We start from the raw sequence: 25,681 nt of genomic DNA on the forward strand, positions 1-25,681 counted from the left end.
GCTCTTGATCTGTTCATCCCCAGGCTGTTGATACAAGGAGTTGTCCAGAGCTGGGTGCAGCCCCTTGCACTTGGTCCTGCTAGACCTCATGAGAGTCCCAAGGGCCAATTCTCATTGTCCAAGTCCCACTGGATGCCATCCCACCCATCAGGTGTGGCAACCATACCACTCAGCTTGGTGTTATCTGCAAACTTGCTGAGGGTGCACTTCATCCCTTTATCTGTGTCATTAATGAAGACATTAAATGGTACTGGTTCCAGTATGAACCCCTGAGGGGCACCACTTGTCACTGATGTCCCTTGGAATTCTGAGCCATTGACCATCACCATTTGGGCTATCCAACTAAGTCCTTATCCAACAGTATTTGACCAATCCTTGTAAAAAAAAGTTTCTCTTACTAACATTTCTATACTGATAAAATAAAATAAAAGCATATAAAAATTATATTTTGTATATATGTATATACACAGAGACCCATATGGATTTGCAGTAATTAAATCAGTCTAAAGAAACTCCTTTTGAAATAATTCCACCATGTAAAAATGAAATAATGCACAAGGTATAAAAAGATATCACTCATATAGGCACCTTTCTTATTAGAAAAAAGAGCTGTGTGTGCATCCTCCCTCACCACCCATCTCAACCCTCCCCCCCCAGTAATAGTTATGTGTTAAAGCTTTTCTGCTGTAATAAAATATCTTTTCATTAATATTCTTAATAAAAATCAAATTGAAAACTCAACTGGTCTGTATTTTTACTATATTTTTAAGTCCTCTACTCCTCAATTGCTCTTTTTATCCAGACAAGTCAAATGATACTGGTACTCTGTTTTTCTGTCACATACTCTTACCTGAAAATCACAAGTCATCCTGACCCATCCAGAACATGAGGGCAAACACACACACTACTTAAAATTCCATGTAAGACCCAGAAACAATAAAATCCATCATTTAAAACTGGTATAGTATTTCTGGCTTAAAAAAATAAATGTAGATGAAGCTATATTCAGCACAAGGTAAAAACCATCCCCTGGGAAAAAAACTGCCTACACAGTAAACCAGAATAAATCCTGCAATATTTATGAGTATTGTGGTGCTGGGAATCCCCTCTGAGTGCCTCTGATTTTCACCATACATTGATTTTTATCATAAGCTGTTCTAAAATTAGAAGAAGCCATGATCTGACAAGTATCCTTTATGTTTTAGTCCTACAGATGAATACCATGAGGTACTTTCTCAGCTTGAAACTGTTCCAAAACCAGAGGCACTAATCTGACATATTAAACTGAACTTATATAAAGTCTTGTGTCTTTACATCATGCAACATCATTTATGGCATGCTGGGCTGTGACAGCTTAAGTTATGAAAATGCAGTATCACGCAGCAGATCAGAGCTGGCTTTATAGCAGGTCTCTTGAATTTCTTCATCCAGAAAGAATAAATTTTACTGTGGGAGCATTCTGCATAGAACCCCTGCAGAGCAATAGATTAAAACTGGATTTTAGCATTTACGTCTTGCTCAACTATAAATCAGGAATTAGAATTGATAATGGCAGTTATCCATCAACAGCAGTGCAACTGCAGATGAGCCGGAGTAGTTTTATCGTTAAAAGGAGTTACTTTTTATTATTATACTTAAAGAAAAGCTCTTCTACTTGGAAAGTTTCTAGGCTCTAAATAAGGAACGACCAGATCCATTTAGACCATCAGCACTTGAAGTAACACCTCTCCATATTTCAGACCATCACTCTGAAACTCTGGCAGTGGGCTGGAGCAGTTCGCATTGCAGTGTCCCCCAGAGAGGAGCAGAAGGGACAGCTACCAGAGCCGGCAGGACTCTGCCCCGCGGTTCATCGTCGTGTTCGCCGCGCAATTGAACGCCTTACGGAACTCCTCAAAGTTGCTCATGGCTCCGATTACTCTGCAAAGAGAAAAGTGATTGACATGCAGGTTGCCTTTTGTCAAACACTACGGCTCTGCAAGTGTTTCAGTGTTTTCACTTCAGGCTGAATTTTCAGGCTTTCATATAATTTTTTCCACAAATAAAACCAAAAGGTTCAGGAGAAGGGCTCCCAGTTAAAGTTAATATGAAGCAAATATTGTTTCATGCTTTGAGAAACATCTTGCTTTGCTAGAAACTTGAGGAAAACCAAACCCATTTTGTGATACTGCGTCCTTTAGAACAATTTTCCAATGTAACCCTTGGCAGCACAGGTGGGAGATCAGCAGTAGCTGTGCACTGTGGAATTCTTCTCCCAGCCCTGCCAGACAGCTGCAGTGAAGCAGGCAGGAGGATGTCAGCACACACTGGGGTTGTGCTGGCAGTGGGGTTGTGCTGGCACTGGTTTCATGAGGCTCCAGATTCTCCTAACAGCCTGCTCTGCCCATCCACCCACACACACTGGGTCCCTGGGACTCTGCAGGCTCTTGTTGGGCAGCTCAGCCTTGCACCTGTGAGCATTTCAACTCCTCTGATATCTTGGAAATACATTTTCTGAGCTTTCTGCCCTGAGCAGCTCCCAAGCTCTCTTGCTTCTACCACAGGTGGTGTGATACTGAAAGGGCAGCACATCCCTGCCTGACAGAAGCTGGACAATGTGTCTGCATTCCAGACTGGCACCTTTAGGCACAGGAGGAGAGCTTGGTCTTTGCATGCAGTCATCCTTGGCTCCTGCTTTCATGTCTGCATCATTTGATGCAGTCAGAAACTACTATTTTACCTTTGCTAGATTGCAATTGTGTTGTTTGCTGGTTTTTCCTATGCTTTTAACAATCTTGGGATTTACTAATCTGAAACTTGCAATGGTATTAAAGAGTTTTCTGAGTTAAAAGCAGAAAAAAACATCTCCTGTGATAGTAATTGTATACCTTGCATCTGTTATGCAGCAAGGAGGCATTTTTCTACATTTTAGACAATCAGCTTCTCAGTGCAGCTCAGCATGGTAGAAAATATTTTTATTACATTGATTAGACTTTCTGTGAGCAAGAAAATTTACAGTCATCTGGCAAAAAAATGCCTAAAGGTCAGTTTTGTAGTGAAGATTACCAAATTAGGTTAGGTTTCTAATAAGATATGTAGCTTTACTTTAAAAAAATTACAGATACATATTCAGGGACTGGAACAGCAAGAGCTGGTCATGCAGAGCTGCTGCTGATTTGGTGGGTGTCCTTCCTGCCATGCCAGGGATTTCAATCTGAAATTGGCATTCAAAAATAGCAAAGGCACATGCTAATACTGAAAATCTGCCAATTAAAAACAAGTAAACACGGAATTTATCCAGTGAAAAAAATCTTCATGTGTGCATGCATGCCACTTTTCTACCCATGGTTTGATTCTGCCACAAATTAGCTGAAATCAGAGTGGAGTGTCTGGATTTCATCCCATTGAATTATACCAGAGACACCTTTCCTTGAGCAGGTCACACTGGCCTCCCTTGGTAATCAATAGAAAGATGTACTTGCAGAGTCTAAGTAATTTAAATTTATTACCTTCTGAAAGATTATTTATATATATATATTAACTCCTAAAGTGACATTTCCCTTTTGACTTTGGAGAGAAACTGGTGTGAGTAGTTCAGATGCTTACACCTCTGCTCAAGACATATGTTGTCCATGTCTATAATTTTTATTGTTACCTTTTATGATTGCTTTTAAAAGGGCTGCTTGAGCTTTTTTGACAGAAAGAGCTGTCAGGGTTGGAGCTAGCTGTATTGCAGTTATGCTTATAATGGTCTTAGGACACAAATGAAACCAAGTTGGGAGACATAGATAAGATAATTTTTTTAGCCCAGCTGGTATGATTTGCAAGGAGACAAGCACCACTGCTTTTCTTCAGTTCTGAAACAGAAGCCAGTTCTCAATATCTTGCACAAAAACTAAGAAAAAGTTTTGTCTATATTTTCTACATCTCAAATTAATCTAAACTTCTCTGAAATTTTATTTCATAGCCTGATGCCTTCAGTTTTCCTAATAAATCCCTAGAGTTCCATGTGTATCACCATCTCATGGGAATGTAGCTATGAAACGATTCAGAATATAAATATAAATATAGGTAAATAAACCTGAGGATTTTAAAAGAAAAGAGATGGTTATTTTATCAAAATCTTAATATGGGCAGGAATTATGAAGATAATATGTCTGTAGGCTGAAGTTCAACCTGATGCTCCTGTCTTCATTACCATGATATATTTTCAATGCTAAAAGGCACACAGATTTGCATACTGCACTACTTTTACCCTCACTAGCTGGTATAAGACTCTTTTAGTCAACAGAAGTGGTGGGATTCTCTAGAAGGCAAATAATCCTCTGTATTGTGTGAATTTTGTTGTGGATATAACATCCTTTGTCCAAATAAAGAGGTAATGTAGTACTTGACCAAGGGCAAACACAGAATTCTTAGTTAAGTAAATTCAACCAACATGAATCCCAACAAAATCAACATGTTCTTGGTGAAGAAGCAGAAAAATAAACTCTGGCTTCCTAATTCCTATGCAGTCTTTAAAAAATTCCCCTCTTCCCATGGCAGGAAGTTCATGAGTGTCTGTGGCTGGAGGAGCGTTTTGGCAAGGACAGATTCTCTCTCTTATGGCTGGACTACCACAGCTCCTTCAAGCAAAGTGTCACTTGAAGGCCAGTGGAAGAGTTTGGGCTTGAACTGAACTCACAGGGCAAATTTTGTTTTGCATTATCAATGGAACTCAAGGTCGAGACGTAGGAGCTTTTAATGAACTCAGATTAAATCAAGGACCCTCCTTATATTCACTGTTTTCTAAATTAGAATTGCTTAGGGAAAAAAGTGATAGATGAGACATTTTAGGTACTCAGTCCATGACTACAGGACATCACAGGGATCAGAGTGTGTTCTGGTTCAAATGCTTTTGAAGGTAGATGCAAGCTCCTCAATTTTACAGAAGAGCATTTATAATAGTGAGAGATAAGCTAATAAAACCAGTTCAATTTCCATCTAAACCAAGAGCACAATCCAATTTTGTGCTTGCTCTTAAACCCCTCTTAAAATGCTATATTTCTGCACTTCTGTTCTGCAGTGATTGATTCTGTGTGTACACTGAGGAAATACCATATTTGCACTACCTGAACTGAGGAGGGCTGTGAGCCCCAGTATATATTTGCTCCCTCGCAGATTCCGGTCTGAAGGAGTTGCATCTTACCTAACAAAATAAAAAAAAAAAATTAAAAAAAAATTAAATTTTTTTTAAATCCACACCAAAAAAAAAAAACCACAACAAAAAAACAAACCCAAAAAAAAACCAAATTTTTTTTAAATCCACAAAAAAAAAAAAAAAAAAAAATAAAAAAAAAATTAAATTTTTTTTAATTCCACACCAAAAAAAAAAAACCACAAAAAAAAAAAAACCCCAAAAAAAAAAAAAAACCAAAAAACCAACCAAAAAAAAAAAAACCAAAAAAAAAAAAAACCCAAAAAAAAAAAAAAACCCAAAAAGCCAACCAAAAAAAAAAAAACCACAACAAAAAAACAAACCCAAAAAAAAACCAAAACCGAAAAAGACACATTATCTGGGATAACTTTTCATGCACAGCAAAATGTAATGTCACTGTTCTTAAGATGTCTATTACTTTTAGAATACATAAAATTGAAAGACACCATAAATTCCTACTTAGTTTCACCTTTGCCAATCTGCAGTTTTCTCTTGGTATAGTCTCTTGTTTTTCAAATCCCCTAATGGATCCAGTGTCCACCCACTGTTTTTCTCTACACACTCTTTCCCATCATCTAATCACAGTCACTTTACCAGTTCTTTTTTTGAAGTTTTCTATAATGGCAGCTTGTCTGTCAGCTTGTTCTGCAGCATCTCACACCTTAATAATTACCAAACATGCTTCTTGGTCTCAAAACTATGTAATGTGTATAAAAGGTACACATAATGATGCTTATCATCTCTAGAACTGCTGCTCTATTACCTGATACATTTATGCCATATTGGAATGTCAGTTTCTTTGAAATTACACATCTTCCACATTTCCATCAGTGGTCCCCAGTTCCCTGTTCCTGATAAGATACTTAACCCAATCATAACTGATCAAAAAACAGAGTAGATAGAACATTTGCATAATTGAATAACCCCTCTTACACTGTATCCATTGCATGAAAAATCTCCTTTAAACTGCCCCTATCTTACATTAAATGTCTCTACATTAAATGTCCGATCAACAAAATCCTTTAAGCCAGATTGCTCATAGGATTTCAGTGGACTTCAGGGCAATTTTGTCTGGCTGAACAGAGTTATGACATTTTAAATAAGTCTGTTGAGTGTCTTGAGCTTTGTGGAAATAGACTGAGCTCGAGGGTTTCTTACATACACTGCTCTCACTGTGCATGTGCCCTCCCTGTGAGGGACCCCTGGACATATGATTTCTGCAGTGGTCCTGTAAAACCCCCAGATGTTCCCTAGAGCTTCAAAATTTTCTTGAAGAAAAACTGACATGAGAAGAAACTTATTTCAGCATAAACAAGAAAGTGGAATATTTTCTTTGTTCAATACAGTGAAACTAAAATAGCCACAGGCCCACAGACTGCTACACTGACTCTCAGCAGAGAAATTATTTTCAGCCAGGACTGGTTGCATCGGGTCCTGTTTTTTCAGTTTGGGATGATTCATTCCTTCAACAATTTATAGCCTTTTATTCTCATGTAGGGAGTTTGCCCCAATTTGTTTACCCAAATAAATAATTTCTGATCCTCTCCCTCGCTCTGTTTCTTTCTAAAAAAACTCACACCCCTTATGAAAGTTTTGTTGCAGCATATTTAGTGTACAGATGGGAAAAAATAAACTAGGACTTTCTTTGCTGCTGCTTAATTTCCTTGAACAATGCACACAGTAAAACATGGTGTGAGTTAAAATTGAAGGAGGCTGAGGAGCCAATACATGCAGGAAGACCCTTTTAGTTCAGGGAAGTAGAAAAAAGAAAGAAAGTTGCTGTGACAGCACTGTACAAAACCAAGAATCATTTCAGCAGTTGTGGCACCATGGGTAGTTGAGGACAAAGAGGGAAAGAGAAAGAAATAATAATTGTGGGAGAAGTCTCTGCTTATACTCTCAAATCTGTGTTTGGGTGATGCAGATTGTCGAAAACAAGCAAGCTCATCTCTGCACTGCACATTGTTCAAGTTAATAGATGGGGATTTGAAACACATTTGTACTACTCACATGGGCATAACTCAGAAAGAAAAGCTGGTTATGTGTGAACTCAAGGCCTGGCAGTAAAGGCTCTTCTTCTCCTCCCCTCTTTTCTCTAATCCATTTCCTGTATGCCTGATAAGAAAGAGATACTAAGTGCCTTTCAGCAACATGAAGATAACCACAGGGGTTTTTTATTATTATTTTTTAAATAACAAGATGTTTCAGATATTTTCCATCTACTTACCCTGAAAGCTTCTCGCAAACCTCCATTATCTGCAATGTTTTCTGCCAAAGTTCTCTTCCCTTTCACCTTGGGCAGAATGAAAGAACATCAGCCATTTGACCCATTTCTGAACTTCCTACTTGATCAACTTCAAAAAGAGGGGGAAAAATAAAACAAGGCAAGAACACCTCAGTCAGTTTCAACTTTGGTTAAGAAAACTGGGTTTCCATGCGAATACTGCCAGTAAACTATTTTCTGTGATGAGTTATCCTGGCTCTGGTCATAGATCTCTGTAGCACAAAATATAGTAGATAGAATGCACTTAAGAATCCAGTCCCTGATCTTTGAGCTGAGTGTCAGTAATTTTCCCCTAAGGACAGTTTATATCTGGTGACATGTGACATCCAGTAGCTTCTTAAACTTTTATCTAAAAGGCTATCTTTATTTCTCTACATAACTCTTAATATGCTACTGGGATGCTAAAATAACTTCTAAGTCGTAACATAAATAAGCTTAATTAAATATAGCTGTCAGAGACAGAATCAAAATTTGAAGTATATTCAGTGCTCTAAAAATATCTGCAAAGGAGATTCCTGTTGCTTCTCCTGGGTATTGATTCCAAGACCAGGAGCAATAGCAACAAGAATGTGTTGTGGGCAACTGCACTATATAAAATTTGTGAGGAAATGTCTTCTGGCATTACCCAGAGCAATATCATTACAAAGAAATCCTACTTTCTGCTGAAGTGGCATTATCTCCACTCACCCAGCCTACTCAGGTCCTTGTGTTACCACCTGTATTTGTAAATAAGCAGTTTTACTCTCTCCTGTGCCTCGAGTAACCAAGATAATTGAGCACAGTTCTGAGCAGGGCTCTGGAGGTCAATGCTGGCTGCAGCCATCAGCCCTCCTGTGCCACAGGGATCAGTACAGTGGGGTTGGCATCAGGACTCACTTTCAGGATGGCAAATGAGGGGAAAACTCAAGGGAATGGCCAGGAACTTGTGCACAGCCCCACACTCAGCACAGATGAGCACCCAGATTGGACTCAGGACATCTTATTGATGCCTTGGGTACAACGTTACGGGAAAAATGGGAGCCACAGGAGAAAGTGCAACCCTTTCCTGTCAGCTCTCCCCTGCCCTCAGGAGGATGGACATGGAGGTGAGAGAGAAGCTTTTAGGACAAAAGGTGCTGGGACACCAGGGAACAGACGTGCACACAGCTGCCTTTTCCTCTGGCCTTCCTGCTCACACATTTTACTTGCACTGGGCTTGTGAGGGAGACTGACTCAGAGCACAAGATCAGAGTAACCCAACAGTGGCACAGGGCCAATGGCCAGCTAAAAAGTGGAAGAATTCTTTCTGCTGATCTCAGGCAGCTGTGGATCAGGTATTTGAGAGTACTCTGCACAGGGATCACAGGCCATGATAAGCCCTTTATTTGATGAGATGACTCTATATGATTATTGCACTCTGAAGCTATTTCTATGATCACTGTTTCTTTCATTAGGTTTCTTTTCTGGAGACATTTTTATTGTATACTAGATGAGAAGGAAGAATAAATAGGTTTCTTGATCCATGAAAAATATTCATACAAGGGTAAAAAACCTGCAGAGCACTGATATAAATGACAGGCCAAAATGATAATTAAAAAAGACCCTTGCTTGCACAGCTCTTCAAACAAAAGCTATAAAAAGTAGTAGAAAATTGGAAAAATCTTCTATCATCTAAGAAGTGCTTTTGGTTATCCTGTGGCTATAGAAGGAAAGGGATGACAAGGCTTTGGGTAACAGGATCTCTCTAGTAAGTCCACAGACTTCAAAGGCAGTGTCTACACTGGGAAGAAATTCAGACCTACCTCATCTCAAGAGACAGTGCAAAAGTTAAAGGGGATGGCCAAGCCAATGGCAGAGGCATGGGAAGAGCTCAGCCACATCCTTGGGGATGGTTTTAAGGATCTTCTTTGAGTGGCATTTTTGTAATGACAGTTTTTGTCCTACAAATATTCAGGAATGAGCCTGAGAATTTTTATTTGTAAGTTAGCTTATTATGAAGTATTTCAAATCTGAGTTGCTGGACTTCAGACTGGACCACGATATGTATTTGTTATCTCTGAGATCAGCACAAACAAGCCTGGGAAAAGTGCTAGAATTGTTGATAAGAATTTCATGGGGCCTCACTATTCTTAAAAGGCAAAGATGTGTTAGTATTTGTAAAATGTAGGTAGAGGTGGTAGAATTGAGTGGGGACTGGAGTATGTGTTTTATCCTGAAAACTAAGATTAAAATTGTGTCCCAGACAACATCACTGGAATTTCAGCTATTCATTTCTGAAGGTCTGGGACATATCCTGTTTAATCCTCATTTTGGACACACATATGAATGTACACATCTTCAGGGAAGCCCATACCTTTGATAGACAACAAAACAGAATCAATTCCCTTGCACTGTCTCAATTTTTTCTAGGAGCTACTGCTGTCATATTCCCTTGATTAAACATACAAATGGGGTCTGTGTGCACACATGGAAGAAATAGCAAGAGTTGAATCTGAAATAAAGAAGGGCTTTTGCATCCATTTTATAGCTGCAATAAATAACAGGAAGAATTGTTAAAGGAATCTATAAAACATGCTATTATATTCTTTCTAAAAGAGTGACTGCTCAGTTTTCATTACAGACCTCATCTTCAGAAGACATTTAACATGCTCACAATAATTAGACCAGCCCTACTGAGTGACTTCATCCTCTTCCTCCGATTCCAAAATGATGTGATGGAGAGAAATGGTTTAACCCTGTCACCAGAATGTGGGTAGTGGTATTTGACTGGACTAATCAAACCCGACAGACAATTTTTAACACAATTATTCACCTCAAAAAATCATTTGTTGTGAGAAATGAATTTGGTAGTTTAATATTCCAATATGTTGGGATTTATAAAAAGAGAAAAAAAAAGAAAAGAAAAAAAGCACAACCCAAACTCCTCATGTACCACTGTTTTCAGTCACTGGTGGTTTACATACATGTAAGCCAGCTTGCTTCCAGTAGTAATTGTTGTACTGATTAATCATGCATTTTGTTTTTTCTTTAAATTTTTCTTCAGAGTTAGTCGTCCACCAAGGGTCTAAATTTCCATTTTTGTCATATTTCCGACCTCAAAAAGGAAAGAAAGAAAACACATGTTTTTGCAGGAAAAGGCTTTTAGGAATTTATCACCTTCACAGAACTGAGAGGTGAATGTTCTCATGTGAGTGTGTGTACAAAATGGATAGGGTCAGTGAGCAAAATCTTGACCCCACTCAAATCAGCAATGAAAAGCTGGTATTCTATTTATTGTCATAATTTCCGTTTGCAGGAAAAAATATAGTAATAACTAATGAATTCCATAATACATTTTATAATTACATCATGTAAGAGGCACTTAACTTTCTTGCAAGTATAATTGCATTTTTCATCCTCAGACCATGTCTTTCATTCTGATAATATGATGATAACTAATTTATTATAAATTATTCACCTGATCAGGAAAAAAAATCCATTTCATACAAACTTCTAAAGCTTCCACAAGGTGACAAATTCCCTAGAGATGTATTTATTTCTGTATTTGGAAGGTAAGATCCTGGCAAGGAGGGGTCCGGAATCAAACTTGAAGTTCCTTACTGACTGCAGGAGTCAAGGTGGAGATTAGGTGCTCACCTACACAAGGTGTGAGTTTATGAAGAAAAAAGTCTCCATTCTGGAGTGTTTGTTGACACAAAGTGTTGTAGAGCAGGGTGAACAGGATACCAGGATATATAGGTTTTTTGGGTTTGCTGGGGTTTTTTTAAGGTATTCGATATCACACAACACAAGCAAACTCAAAATTACTCCCTGGAGGAGGAGGTTCAAGTTTCTTTCTTCCTGCATCTCCCTCCTCCTGCCTCTCCCCTAACTTTCTCTCAGGAGCCCAATTTTTAAAAGCACTTTGCTGAGGCAGCCAAACCTAGGTAGTGGCCAATGCCCCACTCCACCCAGTTTGTCAGGACAATTGCGTTGACATTTTATGACTATTTTGTTTCCTGTCTCTCTTTTTTTTTTTTTTTATTTAATTTTAATATTTTGCAACACCGTCTCTATATCACTCTTGTTCCAGTATTGTATTTTAAAACTTTTTCTATTATCATTTGAAAAATGTCAAACCTGAAATGAAAAGTTTTCTTAGTAATTTTTATCAATCAGAAGTTATCCCTTTGTCCTTCACACTCCCCCCTCCCCCTGTTAGGACTTTCAGAATCTGTTGCTGATTTAGTTTTCATTCAAGACAAACAGAAAGAATTAAACTTGTGGTATTTCTTATCAACTAAAATCCAATTCAGACAAGCATGATTCCATGTAAATAAATCTAATAAATACAAGTTTATAACTTTTTCACACAACTCAGCACTATTAAAAAAACCAAAACAATAAAAATGCTGCAGCATGTACAAGTCAGCTTTCTAATCTGTCAACTCTAAATAAAAAAAAAATTATCAAAGTGCAGTCCAATACTCACCATTGCTATCAAATCCATGAGTAAACTCATGGCCAACAATCACTCCTATGGCACCATAGCTTAATGATCTGTAACACGAAGAAGAAGTTTCCTCAAAAAGTGTTCACAGTCATGAACATTAAAGGACAAAAGACCTCAGGAAAGAGCTCTATTGATTTAAAAATAGGCTGAGGAGGCAGAGGATATGGGTCTAAAAATTATACCTACACAATTTTGACTTAAAGATGTTGAAAGTCTTAATGTTAAACTCTTGTTTAAAAGTAACATTTAACCTAAAACTTTGAAAGCATTGTGATGGTTCACTCTTCCAACCAAATCACTTATCAGCATCATAGGAGCTCCACCCTCCTTCAGCTGTCTGAATTCTGAATATTCTGACTGGGAACAGGGCAAAGTTATAGCTGTAACTACTCTGAAACAAAGACTATCTTTTGTAAAGCATTAACAGGTCTCCATTCAGTTTTAAAAAGAAAGATCATATAATTCCTTTGCACCTGCCCTGGAATAGGACATGATACACAGTCAGATCTAAGTGATAATGCACTTGGGAAACAGAGTAAAAAGAAATCCTTTGTATTCCTGATTGACAATTAATTATATCCCAATAAGCATGCTTTCAGGAGAAATAGGGATGAAAGAGGGAAAAGCTCAGGGCTTTTTTACACCAAACACAGTGGGCATCATGGGGGTAGGTGATTTACTCAATGTATCTTTCATTTGTTGAGTTACTTTTTGTGATTTTAATTATTTCAGTTATTGAGATGCTATACCTCAAAGTAGCTTATAGTATTTCTAAGACATTGTATTGAAATAAAGAAAGGCAGAAGGTTTTGAAATAACATTATTGGACCTAATGGTCCATAGTGCACTAATTGCTCATCTCAGTCATGCCCAAAAACTATTATATCATTTAATTCCCTCTGCTCCCATGAAAATCCTTCACTTTATTTTTTTTCTTTCCTGAATGGTACTTTGCATGTGTTAAAATCTCCCCTACTGCTTTTTAGCCCAAGTACTGTTACAAACCATCTCCAAAAAATGCAGGTTAAAATTATATGTTTCAGCAGTGGAAATGCCATCCTTTTGTGTGACAGGTTTGTAATCTTGTGTAGCACACAGTGATAATTACCCCTAATGAATGCACTATGTTAGACTTGTTTTCCATATCTGAAGTAAAGGGATTATACAGGATCTTTTGCAGCTGGAGAAGTATAAAAATAATGGCACAAAACACGTAAAGAGATCTAGAAGAAACAAGTCCTATTACTAGTAATGCATCTTATTTTTCCTCTAAGGTTCTTTGTCACCATGAATGGAAAGGACAAAGAACAGGCTGGTGTTCTGCCAGTCTGGCTCCCTGGAGCTTTCCTTAGCTCCAAAAGATGGGCTTAAGATTGCAGTGAATTTTGGCCTTTGACTCTGTGAACCCCAGTGCAGCATTTTGTCCAGCTCAACAGCAATTTTTCTAGAAATCTTCCCAGTTCTGTTCATGCTTTTCAGTTCTGGGCACAGTTGGACAGAGATGGAAGGGTCAGGTGCAGCCCAGCAGATACCAAATTGAAGGGGAACTTTGGCCTTTGACTCCGTGAACCCCAGCATTTTGTCCAGCTCAACAACATTTTTTCTAGAAATCTTCCCAGTTCTGTTCATGCTTTTCAGTTCTGGGCACAGTTGGACAGAGATGGAAGGGTCAGGTGCAGCCCAGCAGATACCAAATTGAAGGGGAACTTTCTGGGATTGGGGAGGCTCAGAACTGAGGTCAGGCAGTTTGAAGTCTCTTTCAATATGACACTGAAGACTCACAATTGTGACTGGTGGCATTTGAGTGTTATTTTATTTAATGTACTGAGATGTAAAAGTGATAACTAAACTTTGCTTTCTGCAAATAGATGTAACTGGGTTTTGGTGATTGTGCTGGAACTGGACACTAAAATGCCACTAAATGATAAAAATTTGCTAAATTAGTTTTTCAGGTGACTTTTTAATCGTTTATCTGTTCCACTGCAACGTAGTGTTTCTTCTAAGCAGACAGAAAACATCCCGAATATTTCAAGGACAAAAGCAATCTGTTGTCTGATATAAACCAGCTACATTTGTTTACTAAATTACATTTTGATATGTACTCAAGCAAAACCAATTTAAGCTAAGGTAACCTTTAAGGAAGAGAAATGAGCAAAGTATAATACTTTAAAAGAATCACAGTTTTATCACTGTGGCAGAAGGTCAGAATACAGAGAAATCAGAAAGCAAAGCTGGTCTGCAATAACTATGGCAGAAAATAAGTTCACCTTAACAAGAAAGGACTTTCTTCTATCCCCAATTATACTTACAAAGTCACCTGGCCCACAAGAATTCTCTTTGAATATAAATTAATTAGTTCATAAATTGAATGTGTCTTTCTACATATATTGTCAAATTTCTTGTTTACAAGGACACAATCCAGACTGGATGATGGCAAACACAAAATGTTCCAAAAGTTACTTTTTTTTTTTTTTAACAATGATTTATTAAGGATATGTTTCACCAGAAACTGGCTTTATATAACTGCAAAATAACTTTCAGAAACTGCCACCAGAAATTTTTCATGGTCTTATCCTGCCCTAAAATAGAAAGCTATTGAACTGCACAAAAGCAGTGATTTTTCAAAATTTAATGTATGTGACCTATAATTACCCTTCCTCAGCTCCACTGGCACATGGGCCTGCTCAGGCAATCTCAGGCAATCACTTATGCACACAAAGATATTCTCATGCCCCTCAACAGGCACAGACAAGGGCCCATTGCTAATCTTAGATATTAGCAGAACGTGAACAATAGACTGATAATAATTGGCTTCTCAGGGCATTCACTTCTGTTCAGGAAGTGTTAGTTATCTGATTTACAATTCCTTTTAATACCTGCCATGTGCACACTGCTGCATCTGCATGCTGGAGCATTGAAACACTTCCACTTGTGTGCACTTAATTAGCAATTCCTGTGAGAAATCAGTCATCAGTTTAAGACAACAGCAACAGATACAGCTCCCAAGGGTAAGAAAATATCACAGAAAGCAGCACTTCTCAAAGTCAGCCCGTCCAGAGGCAAAAGCAGGATGCAACAGGAGAGAGCACACAACCCAAGGACCAGGACAGTCCTACAGCAGGACAACACAGATTTCCTAGGGACTACCTTTCAATTGCCTTCAGCACCACAGCCTTCTTCTCCACACCCTCTCCTCTGTCTATATGTGTTTGCAATACCTTTCCGTGTTATTCCTCAGTTCTAGGTGGATGAACTTCCCTTGAGCACTGCTTACCTAGGATACTCTGTTCCCCAAAAGAAAGGCTTTTGAAGTTCTCCTGCTGGGAATCCTGAAATAACAAAAAAGAAAAAAAGAAAAAATCTAGTGAGGTCAATTGAATACAGCTGAATAGCAGTCACAATGCCCAAGGATTTTGATTTTATGACCTCATTTGTTTGGTTTCAGAAGGTTTTTCGAGGGAACCTTTCCCCTGGGTGGTAGAATGCAATAAAGAGCATCTCAAAAAGGCAGCAGAGATCCTGCCACAAGCAGGTCTGAGTAAATGCATGTGTTCCTGTGAAAGACACACCTCATGCTTCCTATGAAGAGTACTGGATTATCCTCAGATGTTAGCTTAGTGAGGCTTCAGTGAAGCAAGATAAAATGTAAGCCTGATTCTATTTAGTCTATGAAAAACAGAGGTAAATGAACATACTCAGGCACTTCTGTAAGGGAAAACTGTAGATTATTAAGGCTGTAGGGTCAGCCTAGCTACAGCTATTACCTGGCTGCTTCTGGTAGACTAACCAGTTGCCAAAAAATCAGTAATGGAGACACTCTGGTGTGTGATGAGCTACTGATGGTTCACATAGGAATCAAAATTGTTCCTCAAATTCAAAGTCACGGGCTTATTCTTAATTCCAGGGTGACATTTTAGTGCCAGGATACTAAAGACAGTGGAATTGCACATGGCAAAAGTTTAACAGCCCAAATAATTGCTAAATAAAACATACACCCATGGTCAAAGTTCTTATATGATGGTGAAAAGTGCTATCCTTTCAGGACCAAATGTGGAATTTACTGTCTTGTGTCACAAACTCTCATCTATAAAGCACCTGCTTGGAAGGTTTACCCACATCATCATCACCTTGTTGAGGAAGAATATTTCCTCAACAAGGAAAAACAAGGGATTAATTTGTTTTCCCAGGAACTCTTCTTTATCCTATGGGTCTCTTCAAGAAGTCACTTGAACACCCAGAACAATACAAAAACCATATTCGTTTTATTCTAACCCTATTCAGTTTTCTGTTGATAATTTGCTTATGGATTTCTTTGTATCTGAGATAAGTTGTCAGGCAAGTTCCTTACAACATCTTTAAAAACTTACTTTCAAATGAAAAAAAACCCAACAAACCAAAAAACCCCAAACAAGCCCAGTATGCTGAGTGTAATTCATGCCAAGTGATGTGGCACGAGGCATGTCCTCCTGGCCTGCCCAGCTGCTTTTTTCTGTTGCTCCTCTATGGCTGCCATCATTCCCTGTCTGCAATTAGCTTATAAAAAGTGTGAGCTTCAAAATTTTCTGAGTGTTGCCTGGGCTGGTTTTTCTTTCTTACTTCTCCAGATGTTGTTTTATTGTTTCAAGCATATAATTTTCTTTTCCAGCACTGAAAACCACAATTTTACCAAAGTCAAGGACAAAGTTTTACTGATCTAACTCTCCTTGCCTCCCAGTGCGAAGATTGCTTATTATGCATGTTTTGAACATTTTCAGCAGCAATGGTACACTCATACAACCTGATGAAAATTGCTTGTTAGGCCTCAAGAGCTGTGTTTAGAGCTGAAAATCTAGTTTGAACTGGTCTCCTCCAAACACTGGAATTCAGAAAAGGTTTTGGAAAGCTTAGGTTCTGCTAACTCTAAATGATCCTATCCCCACAACAACAGAGGAGAGGAACTGTGGCCAAAATGAACAAATGAGCCCATACTGAAGGCAGTGTGAACCAAGGCAGCACAGTTCCCACAAATCATGTTTAATGATCACACAATCCTGGGTGCCTGTCACTGCACCAAGAGGCTATCCAGATCTTTTAAGGAGCTGAAATTATTTTTTCCAGCTATAAACTTGAAGTGAGTTTGCTCTTGTCCACAGTAGAGGTAATATACTAATGTATTATTTACAGCAAATGAGGTGCAAATCTTTTCTCAGGTTTATCCAGCTACACTAAACCTATCTTCACAGAACATTGCTGAAACACAGTCAGCTGTGAGTAAAGCCATGAGAGTTTCACTGAACAAGTCAATGTGCATGAATGGTAGGAAGCTCCAATGCTGAATCTGTTGGTAATTATTTTACTCAGAGTAACTTAACAGGCTGGTAATTATTTTACTCAGAGACAGGATCCATTTTAGGTTAGATATTAATGAGAAAAGTGCTGGTTGAAGGAGTGGTTTCTGCTTCTGGACATGTATGAAAACACCTCTGTAGTTTGCACTAAAGAAAGCTCAGGAAGTATTTTCAGGCCAAAGCAGAGTCAGATGCCAGTAGAATGTACTACACATTTCAGAAAACCTCGGGAAATTGGAATACATTATCACCAGTAGGACTTGTTTTGTTTTGTTTGGAGGGTGCATGTTTTTGTGGTTTTGTTGGTTTGTTTGTTGGTAATAAAGAAAAATCTAGGTGTGCAAGTGATTCTTGGTGAGATAGAAAAGCAAATGGGTCCCATTCTCCAGAGATCAGCAGCCCTGAGGGACTGAGGATGCTTCTCCACTATTCCAACACCAGAAGGAACACATTGAGAGCTGACAACACTTTTTATGCAACATCTCCTTCAGGCAAGAAACAACTACATCATCCTTGGGAGAATCAAGGATAACAATGTCTTATACCTAGAATGTCCTTGAAATTGTAACATGAGATTGATCACCAGACAGTTTCTTATTTTATGCTGTTTTGAATGCCATGATTTAGGAAATTCCCCTGTGAAGCCTGTTTCTTTTTTTGCTTGGCATATTGCACCTAAAAGAATTAATGACAAAACTCAGGGAGCTCTTTGTAGGCTGCAGGTGGAATAAATACTAATGGGATTATCTCTATGCCATTGGATTTCAAGCAGGCAAATGACATCTGAAGGAATAAGACAGACTTCAGGGAACTTCAAATCTTAAGGAAAATATACAGGCAGAGGGAATATATTTTGAGCTAATACTTGACCACAAATTTAGCTTGTGTTGTGCATCTTTTAAAGCTTTCTCCCTCTACATAGCCCCAGAAAAGAGATACAGGCTGACAGTCTCTCTCTTTATACATTAGATTACAAATGCAGGCCCAGAGTCTACACCCAAGGCCATTACCCACCAACAGCACACAGAAAGAAAACTGTGTTAACTTATCACAGACCCCCCACAAATCCATCTGCCATCAAGACCCGGACTTGCAGAATGTGCTTTGACTACCTTCTTAAAACCTACCTAAATTTGGAGCAATGCCACTGGGCTGCAGCATCATTCTGAGATGGGCACTGGTGTCACATGTCCCAAGAGCACTGCTCTGTGGACAGCTGAGTTCAGGCTGTCACAGAACAGCGCTGCTACCCTACATCCATGCATCTTACTGGTGGCAAGGCAGGACAGCCAAGCTAGATCATCCTCAAGAAGGACTTTGTGCCACTGATCCCACCATGCCAGGGACCAGCTGTTCTGATCACAGCCCGTCAAGCCCAGCGGTTCAAGGAGTTTTCAGTTCACCTGAACATCTGCTCAAGTGGCCAATTCTTCAGCAGTTTGTATTTGAGCATGTTAGGGAAGACAGTGCTGAAATTCTTTCTAAATCATTTTCACATCTCTCTCCTCCTCCACTGAGCTGGTAATTGCAATGTAGAAATCCAGCCAGAAAAACTGTTTCCAGGATTTACTTTATCATGTACGCAGGAACTGTTGTGAGCCTGGCTTGTAATTCCCTAGATCTTCCTTCTTGAAGATAAAATTGACATTTGCTTTCTTCCAGGCCTCAGGAACCTCCCATGGTCACCATAATCTTTCAGTGATTACCGAGAGTGACCTCATAATGACATTGTGTGCTTGTAGGTGCACCCTGTCAGAGCCCATGGGTTTGTGCTTGCCCAGTCTGTTTAAACATTCCCTGACCTACTCCTCCTCCACAAAGGGTAAATCTCCTCTGTTACCAGGTCCCCTGCCCTCATTCAGCATTACATTTTCCCTCCACTTGCTGCTGCAGCTACACTTGCAGAAAAGTTTCTTCACATCCTTTGCCAGATTCATGTCCAGGGGGACTTTTGGCTTTCCAAACCCCTGTGTCTTGCACAGTGACTGTTCAACTTTCCCCTTAGTCAACCTTACTGCTCTGGAATGCAGGGGCACCTCAAGCAGTGGAGCCAACACTGGCTTACTTCAAATATTTCACTCTGAATTTATGCTGATCTTGAAGCTCTGAGAACTTTGCCTGCACACCACCTCAAGTAGCGGAGCCAACACCTGGTTTACTTCAAATAGTTCACTCTGAATTTATGCTGATCTTGAAGCTCTGAGAACTTTGCCTGCACAGGACTATTTTTAATGTAATTGAAGGTATCTATCTTAATTTTATCCATGATGTCATTTTCAGCATCTCTCTCCAGAAAGGTGCTGCAAAGCTTGTCAGAATGTATTTAAAATGTGAAGGTGTTTTCTTTTTCTTCAATTTTGCAGGGGCTTTACTGCCATTAATAAATCCATTTACTAGCTAATACCTTCTGGTGTTATTATACACATTTTGCAGATTAATACGCTTACCTCAGTCTAATATTGCTAGTTTACCAAGAAGATGCAAATAACTACATTTGATCTGATAATTCCCTGAGAGCAATAATGGATAAATGAAACTAAAAACACATGAGAAGACTCACCAAATCAAATTTCAAGGAAATTTGGAGTTCAAGTCTAAATATGAATTCAAAATGTATAGTTCACTTACATTATTCAGTTATATTGCATGATGTTTTTAACTGATGAGCAAGGAAAAACTTTATTCCAAGTTAATGCATTTACAACTTGCAATAATTAAGTTGGGTTTGTTTTAAGCAATTTCTGACAGGCTAGTGAATCCCATAGATAAGTAACAGATATGGGAGACAGCTGTGCTAAACTGGATGCTATACAGGGTACTCTGCCAATTGGTGTGCTAACAGTTCTCAGATGTGATCAAAAGCTCTAACTTGGTTTTTTCAAGTCATATTCATTCACTGAATGAATTCCAATGTAGAGTTTTAAAGGGATAAGATATAATCAGAAGACTAATTGCTGGTCAGTAATCAAAGAATATTGAATTCACATAAGGAGCTAAAAGTGAAGACAGCTGGGATGTTGGTTAGTTGTCTAAAAACAGCCCAAAGGGCAGGATACATTTGTTTAAAATGGTTCCAAAGATTTCTATTTGGACTACTGAATCTCATCCCATTGATGGTTTTGGTGTTTGGGGTCTAGCAGTCAGTCTCAATGGCAAAGGGCTCCTGTAAGTTTTATCTCAGATAAAACATGAGAAAAAACACATTGCTTTCAGACAATGTAGAGCACCCCAGACAGATTTGAGCACCCATATGTAGGTGAGAGACCAAACTGTCTGTCATTACATGGACCTGAATCATACACCTTATTTCAAGTTTTATCCTGTGGACAAAAAGGACAGAAAATATCAATTGTATAAGGCACAGTAACTGTTCCATGCAATGCATGAACACAAAGCATAATTTTATGAAGAACTCGGTGAATAAATTCATTAAAGAGATACAGGGAAGTAATGGTCTTATACCAGAGGACTCTGCAGCCTCTGCTTCAATTCTTGGCTCAGTTTCTCCTTCACCTGACAAAAGGCTTTTTTCTACTCATGAAAAAGAGAGAACCTGGTGTTTACCAACCTCAGTGGGGCAACTTGAGGAGAAACATGACGTGGTTTGTGGTGCCAAAGAATACTGTCTGCTAAGAGTAGGAAATGTGAAAACATCTGTTTTACAAGAAACTTAAATCTTTATTTTATGAGGAAAAAGCCTCAGTGGACTTCCTGGGGCAAGGGAATGGAGGCTAGGGGGAGAAAAACAAAGAATAAGTTCTTCTATTTTATACATTCATAGATAGGAATTTCAGAAGAAAAAATAAAGAATGGAGGTAGGGATCCTGCACCATGGTTAAATAAAAGAGAATGTGGTCTTTAGTAAATCAGGGAAATTGAAAATGAGGGCTCACTTAAGACACTTAGAGCTTACTTAATAACAGGGCTCAGAAAGTGTCCAGTCCAAATCTGTTAAGTTCATTAACCTCCAGGAAACTAATGGCACACTTGAAACTACTTCATCAATAACCCTCCAAATAGCGCAGTTCTTAAGGGAAGGGAAAATGTCCTGTGCACATTCCCCTCATCCTGCCCTGGCCATAGCACCAGGTGCTGTTTGCCAGCACTTCCCTGGCTCCTGGCAAGATAAGAGTTCTCCCTTGCAACTCCCAGCATCAGTGAGCTGCCAGCGTCAATGTCTGCGTGATGCTTCCTGCAAAGATGGTACATTGGCTAATGTGAGCTCTCTTCTGTGGGTTTCTCTGCGGATGCTAATTGGAATGCAATTTTTAAATTCTGTTGTAGATCATATCTTCTTCCTGTAACATGTATTGAGGCCTCTCTCTAAAGAGGTCTCTTGACTTTCACTAGAGAGCTGCAGTAACAGCACAAATGACTTAGAAGGAGCATGGATATAAACTTACAGAGATAATATCAACATTAATTATCCAGTACATCTATTCAAGCTTACACCTCTTGAGTGCATTGCTCATATTTGCCTCAGTTCACTGTAAATCTCCCTTTCATTACTGTTCACAGCCCACAAGTGTGACTATTTTTATATATTCTAGAGGCATACATCTTTACATTAAAAAAAATGCTAAACACACCAAATGTCTAATGAACAGTTCCCTTTTATCTTTAACATATTCAAAGGCCAATATTTTAGTGCTGTAATGAAATAAAACCTTTTCTTGAACAGAAGTATGCTACACACTTTGATCATCACTTGTGTCTATTTTCAGCACATATTTGTTGACTGCTCTAGAGTGCATTAAAATAAACTAATCCTTTAGAAATTGTTTTTGGTGTTCCAATTATGATAATTAAAAAGATAGTATTCATGCTGCTTAGATGATATGAAGTGTACTTAGATACATTTTGAGACTCTAAAGGCAATGACACATACCTGTTGTCCTTGTTAAGTACCTATAATTAAAGGGGAAATTGACAAGCAAATGCAAAGAAAATTGAAAAATTATCCAAACTAGGATTAAAAAATAATTAACAACCATTATAAACATGCATAGTGGTTCCTCTAAGACACTGTGAATTATGGGAAAAGAGGAAATAAAGAAATAAAACTCATATACAGAGAATATCAGGAGTAAACTTGTATGATATTAAGATAAATTATGTGTAACATATTTTTAAACTCTGCTCTTTGTGGCACATCTCACCTTGATGCAACTACTTATTTCTCATTTGGAAATATTAACAGAATCATTGGTCATTCAAACTATCAATAGTTTAGTAATGAAAATGAAACAAGGCAATACCAAACACAAAAGTGTTTGCACTAAAAGACAGCAACATTTGGTACATCTAGGGCATATGCAAGATTTGCTAAATTCTCCCAAATCTAGTAATTTTTAAAATCACCTCATTTCTATTATCTATTAATTTTCTTTTTTAGTGAAACAAGACCTTTTCTTCCAAGTAACTGAGCAGTCAAGTTAGAAACATCCTGCCTGTATATGAAGATCACATGGACTTGCATGGATATCCCAATATTCATGTCAGTGATACAGATTGCAGGGAGAGATGAACTTGTAATCCTTCCATCAGGAGTGTCAGAGACCTCCCTGTGCTCTGAACACAGAAAGCAAAAGCAGCTGCCTAAAGCTCAGAAGTGCTCAGGACATCCACATTCCTCCTCCCTTGTGCAGGCACCTGACGATTGCTCCTTTTCAAATCCATGGGTCAAGGCACTGATGTTTCTTTTTCTCTAAACTTTTGCAAGAAGCCTTCAGTGACTAATGAAGTTTGGAGTTGCTGTAGTTCTGTTGATATCATCACACAGTACATTTCCATTTCCAAACTAACGGTCCTAATTTTTAGAATCAAATTTTGGAACCAGGGATTTTCCAGTTTGTGTAGAAACTACTTTCCATAATCAAATTCTATTACACATTTTAGAATTCTTATTTCTCAAATTCTTCTTAGTAAACTCACTTAGAAAGACAAAAATAGAAGACAATAAAGTTCAGGTTTCTCACTGAAGAGCAGGGGCACTCAAGCAGATGAAGAGGATATCTGGTCCATTCACTCATTTACAGGAGTGATCAGTTGTAGATGTGAAGGGACAGAGTTTCAGGCAACTACCTGTGAGATAATTCTTCTGCTAGCACACATTCCTACCCTCCAGCAGCCAGCAGCAGAGGGAACTGCCCTCCTGGACTGGGTTTATATCCCTCTGTTCTTTTGTACACAACAGAACACCCTCTTTTCAGTTCATCTGCTAATGCAGTGAGTAGCACAGACCCTCACAACAAAGCCCTCAAACTATTTGCCAACAAGTAATTGGTTCCTACCTCCTTTTCCTATCTCTGATCAGTCATTAATTTATGAAAGGACCTTCTTACTTGTGTCATGACAACTTTCAATTATTAGCATTGGGAAAGAACCTCATCAAAAGTGTTCTATAGAATAAAAGCATATGATCATATCAAGCATACTTACTTGCTTTCTGAATTTAAAAAAAAATCTCTAGTAGATTAAGAAAGCTTGATTTTTTTTTTCTAAAAGAAAAAGCAAAAACATCTCACATTCTCAGGTTCACTCTTCACTGTTATATGCTTATTAATTTTCTCTATTCAATCATGTTGTGGTCACAACCAGATTCCTTCACATAAAGACTAAAATGACTTGCTATGCAGATCCTTCTGAACTTTCTTTTGAAAAATAGGATTTGATACTTGCCACACTTATTCTTTCTGTGCTGAGGCCACTATAAGTCATAGGCTATACATCAAAGGTGGTTGTTTGGAAACTTTTTGTTTAGGTTCCTTTGAAACACCTGGGAGAATATTATCTGGTCCTTATATTTGTCACAGTTCATTGTATGAATTTCTTCTAAAGTCTCTTCTATTGACTTCTATTCTAAATTTTAAACAATTTCTGGGAATAACTTCTCACAAGAAAAAGCTCCAGAATTAGAACTTCCCAAGCTCCTTCAATGCAAAGAATTATCCTATTTTTATGCCTTAGAGACCATCCTCTCTCAGTGAATTTGACAAAAAGGTTTTAGTATTAGTTCTTATGCTCCTAGAAATTTGGTCTTCAAAATCTTTCTGGGCTTGATTTATCCCAATTTTACATCTAACTGGCTAGAGTTCAAGTTTAATTCTTATTCTCAAATTACTCTGGTTTCTAGAACTTTTTCTGAAACTTTTCTGAACTTTTTCTTTTGTAGAACTTTTTTCTGTTGTTTAACTGGGTCTTCAAAGATGCCACAGTTCTTGTGGCATGTGAACAGCCCCCAGAACTTTGTACAGATTACTACTGAAAACACAGCTGCAAAGCAGTAAGGTAGCAGTTCTTCCCCACCAGCATTAATGGGAAATCAGTAGTGATGTGTCAAATGTTTATCAGCAACTTGTACCAGAGAATGTTCCTCCCACATCACCCAAGCCTCTTGCCCCATAAAAACACACCAGCCAGCAGTGGCAGACAGCACTGTGCCTTTCTCTGAATCCTCCCTCCTGTTGCACATCATTTTGGGGGCATTACATTTTTACCTCTCTCTCAGGTACGACAGGGTTTTGTTCAGAAAGAGCCACCTAAACCTTTTTCCTATTTGAAACAGTCCTAAAAGGACTGAGAGTCAGTGGCACTGTCCAAACTTCCAGGTCACTTGCCAGCAGGACAAGAAGACCAAGCAGTTATGGTAGAAAATACAATCACCTCTACACCCTGACTGATGGGTTATGTTTGACAACTGCCTCTTTTTTGCCTCCTGACTCTTTTAGACACAGTGAGTGTGACATTTTCAGTGGCTCCAGCCTCTCATCAGTTTTCTCTAATGTGTCATGGCAGAGAGGCTGGGACAGCTGAGCACTGCTCAAATTTTAAAGAACCCAATATGAAAGAAGGTGTAACAGCAATAGCTCTCATTTTATTCTGAGCAGGCTTCCTCTCCACTCACACAAAACCTTTCTAGCAGCAGTGGTGGCTGGAGGAAGAGCAGCTGTAATGCTTCAGGGGTACCTCAGAGCTGTGACCACCTCAGCCAAGTGCTCCCTCAGATAATCAACAAAAATGTGACTGCCTAATTATGGCAGCCCTCTAATTAAGGCAGAGCTATCTAAATCTATCATTAATTTTAATCAAAAGAACTGCCTAATTGTTTTACATGCTTTAAAAATAAAATCACTTAGACACCAAAAAATTTAAGTGAGTGGTTTGAAGGCAGAACTGTTTACAGAATTGGTAGAAGCAAATATCAGCAGACTAAAATTGCCAGTCCTCTGCTGTACCTTCTTCAGTGTGATACATTAATTTTGTGCCTTTCTCTCTGTACCAAAAGAGATTCAGGAGAAAAAAAGGGGAATCATTCAGCAATTTTTGAGGTCCTGACTCTGGGGACTGAGACCGCAGAAGTGGTGGCAGCCACTTTCCAGACCAAAACAGCACAGAAAAACAAGGTAAATTTAACATGCAAA

The 25,681-nt window shown here is 38.6% G+C and overlaps 1 protein-coding gene across 2 annotated transcripts in view; it reads right to left on the reverse strand.

The window, feature by feature from the left end:
• Nucleotides 1-729: 729 nt before the first annotated feature.
• PHEX (phosphate regulating endopeptidase homolog X-linked) overlaps nucleotides 730-25,681 on the reverse strand; it is a 96,445-nt gene continuing 71,493 nt past the window's right edge. For both annotated transcript variants that reach the window (XM_039714534.1, XM_039714535.1), the window contains exons 16-22: nucleotides 15,206-15,260; nucleotides 11,911-11,978; nucleotides 10,403-10,533; nucleotides 7,404-7,469; nucleotides 7,187-7,291; nucleotides 5,091-5,167; nucleotides 730-1,920 (exon numbers count right to left, since the gene is read on the reverse strand). In XM_039714534.1, the coding sequence (XP_039570468.1) occupies nucleotides 1,818-1,920; nucleotides 5,091-5,167; nucleotides 7,187-7,291; nucleotides 7,404-7,469; nucleotides 10,403-10,533; nucleotides 11,911-11,978; nucleotides 15,206-15,260 (605 nt within the window). In that variant the 3' untranslated portion in view covers nucleotides 730-1,817. The remainder of the gene's footprint in view (nucleotides 1,921-5,090; nucleotides 5,168-7,186; nucleotides 7,292-7,403; nucleotides 7,470-10,402; nucleotides 10,534-11,910; nucleotides 11,979-15,205; nucleotides 15,261-25,681) is intronic.

This window comes from Passer montanus, unplaced genomic scaffold, assembly GCF_014805655.1.
Source record: "Passer montanus isolate IOZ18808 unplaced genomic scaffold, ASM1480565v1 scaffold3, whole genome shotgun sequence".
Lineage (NCBI taxonomy): Eukaryota > Metazoa > Chordata > Aves > Passeriformes > Passeridae > Passer > Passer montanus.